The sequence below is a fragment of the Diospyros lotus genome, chromosome 1, assembly GCF_014633365.1.
Source record: "Diospyros lotus cultivar Yz01 chromosome 1, ASM1463336v1, whole genome shotgun sequence".
NCBI classification, from domain to species: domain Eukaryota; kingdom Viridiplantae; phylum Streptophyta; class Magnoliopsida; order Ericales; family Ebenaceae; genus Diospyros; species Diospyros lotus.
In genome coordinates this window covers 44,935,674-44,946,686 of record NC_068338.1, presented here as the reverse complement: position 1 = coordinate 44,946,686, position 11,013 = coordinate 44,935,674, and the positions used below count along the sequence as shown (strand labels likewise).

Sequence of the window (11,013 nt, the reverse complement as noted above, 5' to 3'; positions counted from 1 at the left end):
TTTAAGATTTTTAATTTAAGATTTTAATACATATTTATCGAAATCATTTAAATTTAAATCAAAATTTGTCTTAGATTTGAATAAAAAAAATTAAAGAATTTGAAATAACACCAATTTTTTTTTTTTTTTTTAGGGGGGGTTTCATTTAGATAAAAGAAAAATTAAATAACGGGAAAAATTAATTAGACACTCATAAATTTTGATCATTTTGTCTTAACACCCAGATTTTTAAAATTCATGAAGTTAATCTTTCAATTTTTGAAAATTAGCAACGACACTTTATAAATTATACTCTTGGACTTTAGCAGGGGTATCATGAATAATTTTTAAAAGTTCAAGAACTAATCAAGCGAATTTTAAAATTCAAGAAGTGTATGAGAAGGAGGAGTTAAACTTTAGAGAATGTTAAAGTTAAGTCTATTTATCTTAATTAATATTATTTTAAATTATGTTATTTAAAAACAATATATTTTATTTATAAAGTTGAAAGAGTTAAGACTCAAATTCAAATAATTTCAACAATTATTTAACTAAAAAAATCAAAATGTCGAATGATAAATAAGATAATCAAATGACGGAACGTGAAATGTATGTAATTTAAAACAAGAAGAAAGTGAAAATATTAATTAAATTATTTATATTAAAGCTAGAGGCACTCAATTAGCTGGAGGCGGCTGTGCATGGGCAGCAGAGGAGTAAACGTCGTCGTGCTAGATCTCTTCTCGCATCTCGCGCTTTCAATTTCATGATCTCGTCAGGCTATGAGGCTCTCCATTCCCCTCTCTCTTCTTCCTCTTCTTTTTCCACATTTTCCGTTCTTTTTTGCTCAGTTCTCGATCCTTTACGTCCTTGGACTGAACTCTCCCTATCTTCAACTCCATTCCATTCCCCTCCTCTCCTTTCGAGGATGGAGAGTCTGCGGAGCTCTTCTTCCACTCTGCCTCCTCGTATTCGGACTCGTCACTTGAAATCGTCTGTCATCCATCCATCGGGATTCCTGCCCCTTTGGAGCCAGAGACGAACCAAACTCGGTTCCCTCACGCTCCGAAGATCAGTAACTGATGAAAGCCGAGGCGGCCTTCCGGCCTCACGAGACGCGTCTTCCACTAAGGAAGACAATAAGGATGGCCTTCTGCTCGGCACAGAGCGCGATGGCTCTGGCTCGATTGTTGGCTTCCACTTGATTCAACCATCTGGTATGTTCCTTTTGATTCATACTGTTTCCGATCCATTGGAATTATATATTCGATGCTGTTGTACAGTACGAAGCAAGTTTTTATTTTATTTTTGTTAAAATTAGGATATTTTGAATTCTGTTGAGAGATTTGGATATTTTCAGTCTCTCTATAGACTATAAATAGTCATATAATTAATTTATTCAAAAGCAATAAAATATTCATTGTCATGAGAGTCACGTTTATTCTAACAATTTTATTTATTTTACTGCTGTCATTGGGGTTACAAATGTGATTGGAAATGCCAGAAAGGCAAACCTACAGTTGGCGGTATCAGGAATAAATATTTTGCCAAACCAACTTGCTTCAATTACTGATCACCGCAGAGCTACTATGGAACGAATGTAAAGCCTCGGTTAAGATTTACCCAAGTAATGTGAGAAAAATAAATTTGTTATTCGTTATTGTATTAAGCTGGTTGGGTGATTATAGTGAGTTTGCGAGGCTGATTCTTGGTAATTCTATTACCAGCCAGGTTGCTAATTATTAGATTGCACATGTTATTAGCAGTTCCTATAGTCCGTTTATTGTACTCCACGGGGTCTTCCCTCTTTTATGATCTTAATCTACGAATGTTTACTGGAAATCTTAATTTGATAGCTTATACAATTGTGTCCTGAAGGTCTTGACACTCACCTGTTATGTTGTGATTAGGCCTAGTTAAGAAGGTAATGAAAACTAAATAGGTAACCAGATTGACAGTTAGGATGGAAAGACCTATTATTCTGGAGCCATGGTTCATTTATGTGCTGCGGTGTCAGAAAAAAGGATGGGAATATCTATTATTTTTGGAGCTACGGAAAGACCACTTTGCCCTACTTATCTCAGAAGTTTCCATGCTGGTTTCCAAAGCATTAGCCTTGCAAATTCTTAGAAGCCCTGGATCTTTTGCATTTACCAAGTGAACTCATAATGTGTTAAAGTTGTTGAGTCTGTAAATAATTGAGGTAAGATATCTTAAGGTTGATCAAATATGCTCCCACCTTTTGCTCCCCTGCATGTGCTAAATGTTGTTCCACATTAAACAATACCCTGGTCCAGTGAGATTTCTTCTTCTAAGGCCGTTCAGTGCAAAGTTATTAAAACAAGGTGGAAATATAATATTTTCTATTATCCTTTTTCTTTCCACATGACATTTACAATGTAATATCTTCTTTTTAACTTCCATCCACCTTGTGAGGTGGAATTGGAACTTGAGATGAGTAGAAATGGACATTCTGTGTCCAAGCCTCAACTGGCGAATCCCTGGCTTAACTGAAAGAGGTACTTGGTGGGTAATTGCCAATATTTGATGTTTGTTGTATGGGGTGGGGCCAATAGGGTCTTAACTTAGGTAGGATCATTGTCATTACAAATATCGATTGTATAGTTTCTGCTTTGTGTTTACCAATCTTCAACCAATCAATGATCCATCACCTATTTCCATATGTTCCTATAACATATTCTTGATTTTTATTTGTAGAACTGAATTTATGATGGATTTTAAAACCCTTGATGCCCTTAATCTTTTTTTTTTTTTACTTCTTCTATAGCGGTTTCCAAATTGAAGCATTAATGTTGTTTAAGCATCCAGCTACTTAATTTTGTGAGTGGTAGTTTTTTTATTTTTTTTTTCTTTTTTGTGTGTGTGCTCTGATAATAATTATTGTGCACTTAAGTAACAGGCGACTGCAAAGTGATCAACTCTTCAGACAAAGTTGCTGCAGAAAGAATAGAAATGATTCAGGAGATTGAAGGAGAAGAGACAATCCCAACCAAAACAACTTATAATATTGTTTTCATTACTTCTGAAGCTGCACCTTATTCAAAGACAGGAGGCCTGGGAGATGTTTGTGGTTCTATGCCTATAGCACTTGCTGCTCGTGGACATCGTGTTATGGTGGTCTCTCCTAGATACTTGCATGGTGGCCCATCAGATAAAAAATTTGCTGGTGTTTCTGATGTTGGTTGTCAGATCCAAGTCTATTGCTTTGGAGGGGCTCAAGAGGTTTCATTCTTCCATGAGTATAGGTCAGGTGTTGATTGGGTAAGAGAAAAATTTCCCCTTCTTTATCTCATTACCTTTGTGTCTAATTTGACCCATGGGTTAACATTCCTACATCTTACCCTAGTATTTTGCCCTGTACTGTTTGTTATATTTTAATATTTGTTATCATAACGAATCCTTGTCCTGGTTTTAGGTCTTTGTGGACCATCCTTCATACCACCGTCCTGGAAATCCTTATGGTGATATTTTTGGTGCCTTTGCTGATAATCAGGTATGCTTTTAGAACTTTCTCATTGTTAAGGTGAATTTGATGAAGTAACAGTGAAATTGTTTTATTTATTAACAATTTTAATTTTGCTTTTCTTTTGTTTATTTTCTCTTCCATTTTTGGTCAAGCAGTTCCGGTTCACTTTACTTTGTCACGCAGCTTGTGAAGCTCCCTTAGTGCTTCCACTGGGAGGGTTCACTTATGGAGAGAAATGCTTGTTCCTTGCCAATGATTGGCATGCTGGCCTTGTTCCAGTGTATGTGATTTGCTTTCTACTCGTTACATTTCTTCACTTTTTGTTTAGATTCTCTTTAAACCCCCTCTTTTCCCCAAAGAAATTAAAATAATGTTTGTTCATGTGTTTCTTTCTGCTATAATTTTGTTTTCTTTCTTCTTGCCTGTTACAGAGTGATTACCTTTTGAGATTCTATCTCATTGTCTCAGATTTTCTTCTTTATCAACTAGTCATATTGTGCTTCGCCATCTTTCTTTGTTCTGTCAATTTTACAGTTGTCTTTTATTCTTGTTTCAATATGGAATAGTTTCCTGTCTCTCTATTCTTTGGTGAAGGCGCCTCTCAGCTAGCTAGTTATCTGTATTCCCTTTGAAAAGGTCTAATCTATATGGCTAATGACATTCTTATAACTCAATTACCAAAAGAACCCTGCTTAGACCTTTCAGAGAAAGAAATGCACTATGCTGGAGTACAACTAGATGAGAACCTTCTTCTATTTCTGTTAATTGGTCTAGATGAAGGAATTGCTACTTGATTTAGTTGCTACTCATGTCTTTACTGCAGATTGATTCTTGTGTGTTCTCTGGGATCTATATTAGTTACCTTTCATATTTTCTCCCAGACTTTTGGCTGCCAAGTATCGTCCATATGGAGTGTATAAGGATGCTCGAAGTATCACCATAATACATAATCTTGCCCATCAGGTACATGTTTTCTCAAAGAGAAGTAAATGGGAAAGTTTTTAGGAGTTTACAATACACAGTTTTGATTTATTAATCAAATTATGGCAGCAATTACTATATTTCTTCTTTTTTGATATATAATACTTTTTAAAAAAATTACTGTAAGCATTATGGGGAAATCAAATTATGAACTCGCAGCTGCATGTCTGAAATATCTGGGAAATTTTGGAACTAATATATGCATGCATGAGAAAGGGCTAAATTGAAGCTATTCCAATTTTGGTATTGAAGAAATATGAGACCCTAATGACATTCTAAAAGATTCTTGCTCTTGTCTGCGCAAGGGGGTGGAGCCTGCTGTAACCTACAAGAATTTGGGGCTTCCACTTGAATGGTATGGAGCATTAGAATGGGTATTCCCAACATGGGCAAGAACACACGCACTCGACACTGGCAAAGCTGTAAATATTTTGAAAGGCGCAATCGTCACATCTGATCGCATTCTGACAGTTAGCCAGGTCATGAATGTTAAGCATTCCATTTCTCCTTGAAATTTTCTTTATTGATGAAATATGTGATATTGTCTAGTGATCAGCTACAAGGTTTTACTAATCAGTTGCCAGCAGCCAACATTAGGAATTAGGACTGCAAATTTTACTACACATCAAGCCTTAAGTGCCAATTGCATGGATCCTAGCTCGAAATAATCTCTATATTTAGCCATATCGTTTGTAAGGCCATTATAAAGGATGACTTGCGAGCTAGAACTCATGTAGCCAACCCCACATGGTAGGTAAAGGCTTGATATATTGTTCTTCTTGTTATTCTCTCCCTCTCTTGATAAGAACTATTTTAATTCTTTTATCAACCTATCTTGTTCTTATATAACAACATATCAAGCCTAAATCCTACTATGTGGTTCTTTTACATTACCAAATTATTTTAAATTCTTAAGCATGTCTCGCATATCTTATTATCAATAAGAGCTAGTCCAACGTTGTGGCTTATGACCTCCTTTTATAGGATCCATATTTTTCGTAACATTCTCATCTCCTTTATGCTCATATTCCCAATGCCACACAACAACGTTATCCTTATGGTCATCTGATAAAGTTTTTCTTTTGGCTTTAATGGGATTTTGCCTAATGGAAGATATGGTCATGGATGGAGATTGCTAGAGAGATAATATTCACGTAGTTGATCGCGCCTAGCGAGATTAAGACTTGTGATTGTTGTTGTTGTTACTTGTTGGGATTTTACTGTGCACAAAATGCAGGATGCTCCTACTAATTTTTAGTATTGTTTTAAAGATATTTTTAATTGAATAGAAAGAAGGCTATAAGACCAACTTTGTTGTATGGCGTTAAATTTTGGGCAATGAAATACCAACAGGTCTAAAATATAAGCGTAATAGAGATGAGGATGCCCTGATGGATGTGTGGCTGTACAAAAAAAGATAACTTTAAAAATGAGGTTATTCTTAATAAGGTTGGAGTGGCTTCTGTTGAAGATAAAATGTTTGTGACATGATTAAGATAGTTTTATTGTGTAAGAATAAGCCTAATAAAGGGCCATGAAAGGAAGAATTGATAGAATGGAACAAATTTTTAGCAAAAGAGATAGAGGAGGCTAAGAAAAACTTGGTTGGAGATTTTTAGAAAGTATATAAGGGCCTTACAAGAAATATGACCATAGATAGAAATAATTGGCTAGATAGGATTCATGTTGCCGAACCTACCTAGTGGGATTAAGACTTGAATTGATGTTAATTAAGTAGAAAGAGAAGAAATGCAATCATGGTTTCAATGCATTCACATTTGCCTACCAAACAATTACTTTATATTTCATTTTCTCCGTAACTATTCCAATGTTGAAACTTTGTCCTGTTCTGACAGGGATATTCTTGGGAAATAACAACAGTCGAAGGTGGATATGGTCTACATGAGCTCTTAAGTAGTCGAAAGAGTGTCCTGAATGGTACACCTTTGATCTTTCCATTTGCTGATACTTCTATTAAGTACTTTTGGATGAGCATAGCAAATAGTTGAGGGAGTAGTTTTAGATATTTTCATGCCTGTCCAAGGGCTTTAACTTTGATAAGGTTTATTTTTGTCTGAATTTCAAGTACTTCGACCATGAAGTTGTGTTTATGGTTTGAAGAAATATAAAACACATGAGAAAGAAATGATTGTGACAAGTGTGGACTATACTTTTCATGGTTGATTCCTGAAATAATGGCTGAATTGTTCCCAGGGAACCAAGGCATAGCACCAGGCATCCATCATCTGCTAATTCTCAAACTTGTTCAATTATCTTCCTGTATACTTTCTGTAATACCGTGTGAATGATTTGGCCTTTCAATCAAAGTGTTGTTAGTCCAGTTTACATTGCCCAAGTCCCTCATAAAGATCATTGCTTGAAGAGTCATTATTGTTTGAGGTCCATCTGTAGGTGCCCCCTTCTATGCATTTCAACAGCTTTCCCTTGTTAATATGGGATGTCTTCCTGTAACATCATGTTTGATTTTAGATCATATTCTATATCAAGAGACTAGACAATAAGAATTGTGAAGCCCACAGAAGAGGGTCCAGAGAGGCATAAATTAGGAATCTTCTTGTCTAAAAATTGTCAGAGAGGGTGCATTTGTTGCTATAATCTTCAAAAACGTTTGCATATTCAAGTTTCCTTTTTGGCTTTGGTTACAATTTACTTATCTAAGAACTGTGACGTCCACAATGAAATGGTCCAGGGAGGCTTTAATTGGAAGTCTGCTTTTCTAGAATTGTTACAAAAAGGTTGATTTTGTTGCTCAAACCTTCAGAAGTATACTCTTTCTTTCACTTCCATTTTGGAATTGGCAATTTTTGGATATTTAGGGAGGCATTCTAATTCCATAGTAGAGGAGCATTGCTGTACAGATATTTATAGAAGTTCCCAACAGGAACCTTTTGGTACCCGGATCTCACATTTTCATTTAGCTTTTAAGATTTCAAGTTTACTGAATAGGAAATAGCCAGCAAAGCTGTTTCCCATTTTGGTTGGAACTCTCTCATCGTCATCTTTTCTACTTCTTTACAAGGATTTGTTGAAGAGAGTATAGTGCTCTATCTGTCAATTGTCAGTCATGTGGGTGCACATACTGTTGGATTTCTGTAGGTACTTCAGGCTAAAAGGACACAACCCGGATGTGCATATATTTAATCTAATTCATAGTTCTGTCTGTTAACAAGAAGTAGTTATCCATGTTGTGCTGTGTATGGACCAATATTTGTTCTTTAAATCAAACTTCATGAGTGAATTTTTTGGATATAAGCAGGGATCACAAATGGCGTTGATGATGCTGAATGGGACCCATCTAAGGATGAGCACATTGCTTCACATTTCTCTGTTGATGACCTCTCCGGAAAGGTGGCTTTCTATTTCTAGAATTTGTTTATTTTGAAATTGCTCCTCTGACCCTGAGTACTTATAATCTGCAGGTTCAGTGCAAGATAGAATTGCAAAAGGAATTAGGCCTTCCCACTAGGCCTGATTGTCCATTGGTGAGAGCAAGTCAAAATAATTTGGGATAGTTGCTCTTTTTGTACTTCAATTAATTTGAGTAACTTTGTATTAGATTGGATTTATTGGGAGACTGGACTACCAGAAAGGCATTGATATAATCCTATCAGCAGCTCCAGAACTTATGGACGAGGATGTCCAGTTTGTAAGTACTTAGTATAATTAATTATACTATTATTTTTCCCATTTTTTGATTGTTTACATATTCAAGAAAGAATAACATCTAATCTAGCATTCTTATTATGTTAACAGAATGTTTCTCAGTTTAAACTTTTACCTATTTAGAAATTCGAGTTTATCTTTTATTGTTTTTTCCATGTGGGTGTGAATTTCTATTTCTTTTCTTTTCCTGAAATCTTGAGTATTAGTTGTGGATTGCTCGAGAAGCTTAAGTTGTTGGAAAAAATGTGACCTGAGTATCTTATCTGCTTAAAACCTGTCCACTTCATCATTTAGAGGGAAATGGCTAAATTGAATAATCTTTGTATGCTACTATTTATACAAATTCATATTTCGCTGAAAGGACAATCAGGGATGAGAATAGGAAATAGACATCTAACATTTATGGATTGATAAGTACAATGTTAGCCAGAAACATGTAAAAGATGTTCTCCATTCTCCAATTATGATTGAATTCTGGCTTATTTCAGGTCATGCTTGGATCTGGGGAAAAACAATATGAAGACTGGATGAGAGTAACAGAGTCATCTTATAAAGACAAATTCCGTGGCTGGGTTGGATTTAATGTTCCGATTTCTCACAGAATTACAGCAGGGTAATCAGAACTCCAGTTTTTATATGTTGATTGATCAAATGAATCTTGAAGCTGACTTGCTGAAGTCTGAACATGTGCAGCTGTGATATACTACTGATGCCATCAAGATTTGAACCTTGTGGTCTAAACCAATTGTATGCAATGAGATACGGAACTGTGCCTGTGGTTCATGCCACTGGTGGACTTAGAGTAAGTCTACTTCCATGATAATGGAAACCATTCTTTTAAACATATTCCTGCATATTAAAGTAGCTTTCGCTATTTATCACAGGATACAGTAGAGAATTTCAATCCATTTGCTCAAGAAGGCTGTGGCCAAGGAACTGGGTATGCATTTAATCTGTAAGGCTACCTGTTTAGTAATTCATCCTGTATAATTTGACACAGGCCCTGACACCAATCCAATTATGGTGTTCAATGTCTCAGATTTGAAATCAAGCTGTACAAGGGAAGTTATCTTATTGCTTGAATGTATGTACATATATTGCTCAGGGCCAACATTAGTACTTAAACGAGATCATTGTGTTTCCCTGTCTTTCTTACGGTTTTCTTTTAGGGGGTCATTGTTTGGTTATCTGTTAAAACTGTGAATGTTCAAGTTTTACTTGATGAAAGTTTCTCATCTTCTCTGGCCTGTTTTCACATGTTGCATGTAGTGCAAAGCCAACTTGATGCCTCGGTGACCCATATACTTATCTTGTGCAAGATTCTTTTACCATGCTGGGAAGCAATAGTTTGGTCTTCTCTAGACCATTTGCCTTTTCACATTTGTTAATCAGTTGCCCCTTAAAGAATCTAACATGTTTGGCGAATGATTTCAACAGGTGGGCTTTTTCTCCTTTATCACGAGAGAGTATGTTGGCGGTATGTTCAATTCTGTTGAAAAAACATCTTACAATCTATGCACCCTCTTAAATATCTTAACCAGAGTCAATTTCTACTTGGTTTGTTGTTTTGTTCACTTGACTGATAGTATTCAAAATAAATGTGTGGATTTGTGATTTATTTATTTTTTTGTGATTCTGAAGATTAGTAAATATAATTATATGCCTTGATAGTCGCAAAATGAACTTAAATATTAGCTTCACACCCCCCACTTCCTCCATCTGCCGCATCTCTTGGAAAGATGCAATGCTGATTGGCATAACTCGAGAAAGTTCAGACGTCTGATGGATAAGTGCAATCCTCAACATTGATTGCCACTTTCTGTAAATATGACGGATCATCACCCCCACAACAAACTAAAACTATCAGCTGTTAGTCTTTGGCATGTTGTCAGAGATCGGTCCTTTTGTTTTGTTAATCCGTTCTTGCTGTATTTTTAAAACTTGATGTTGCCGAATTTTGACAGGCACTGGGGAATGCCATCCGGACTTACAGAGAATACAAGTCGTCTTGGGAGGGGTTGATGAGGAGAGGTATGGAGAGGGATTGCACCTGGAACAATGCTGCAGCTCAGTACGAGCAAGTGTTCGCGTGGGCCTTCGTTGACCCTCCCTATATCAGCTGAGAGCTATTTTCATCTGAAGAAGAAGAATGATCGACAGTCACATGTACCAAATGGTTCTTCTGCCACAGCTCTCGTGAGTAATTGTTTTCATTGCTATTAGCTGCATTCCTTCTGGTTAGGAGTCGTCTATTCGGATCGAAGAGCTTCCGTAAAATCCAGGCTTTTATCGTCCAACCACACGGCTTTGATAATAACTCGTGTTTGATCATCCAACTTGGCCTGCTTCAGTGGCTCGGGATATAAACTGCAATCGGTAGTTTGTAGAGTTATATATTTTTTTTGTTGATGATTTCATTATGGTTTCAGAATGTAGTATCAAAGAGACCATGCCACAAAAGTGTTTTAAGCTGTTTGTGTACCAATTGATGCCGCCTTGGTGTTCGTTTTCCACCCCATGTTTGGCGGCTCAAGAACTTGCCTGTATGGACAAGTGCAGAACTAACATACGGTGATCATTTATTTGCAAATAGCCACTAAAAAATGACACCTTTACAAAACTTTTATGCAACAAAACAAAAGTAATCATTTTGTGATTAAGATTCATTTTGTTTATATACCCATCGCCTGTGATGCGAGTGAATAGGGCACGATCTGTTGTGTAATGCGAAGTCAATTTTTTGGTTTTCAAGTGAAAATATTTTTAATAAACATTTTTATGTATTTTTCAATTTTTGGATGTCAAAAACATGAAAACAAATATTTTGTATGAGAAATATTTTATACTCAATTGGAGAAAATGATTTTATTTCTCATACTTAA

The 11,013-nt window shown here is 36.0% G+C and overlaps 1 protein-coding gene across 1 annotated transcript; it reads left to right on the top strand.

Annotated features, from left to right (window-relative positions):
* The first annotated feature begins 699 nt into the window (after positions 1–699).
* On the top strand, positions 700–10,723 carry LOC127788788 (soluble starch synthase 1, chloroplastic/amyloplastic). Its single transcript, XM_052317403.1, has 15 exons — positions 700–1,196; positions 2,900–3,261; positions 3,416–3,493; positions 3,622–3,746; positions 4,348–4,429; positions 4,753–4,926; positions 6,304–6,385; positions 7,725–7,816; positions 7,888–7,950; positions 8,025–8,114; positions 8,620–8,744; positions 8,825–8,933; positions 9,016–9,071; positions 9,569–9,608; positions 10,096–10,723. Exons 1-15 carry the CDS (start codon positions 746–748, stop codon positions 10,252–10,254), a joined length of 2,088 nt encoding a protein of 695 aa, XP_052173363.1. The 5' UTR covers positions 700–745; the 3' UTR covers positions 10,255–10,723.
* The last annotated feature ends 290 nt before the right edge of the window (positions 10,724–11,013 follow it).

Bases quoted from the DNA above. Each gene is read 5' to 3' on its own strand.
- LOC127788788 (XM_052317403.1), top strand. From the start codon at position 746: ATGATCTCGTCAGGCTATGAGGCTCTCCATTCCCCTCTCTCTTCTTCC. The intron at 3,494-3,621 runs GTATGCTTTTAG...TTGGTCAAGCAG, and splicing joins GTGCCTTTGCTGATAATCAG to TTCCGGTTCACTTTACTTTG. The intron at 7,951-8,024 runs GTGAGAGCAAGT...ACTTTGTATTAG, and splicing joins CTAGGCCTGATTGTCCATTG to ATTGGATTTATTGGGAGACT.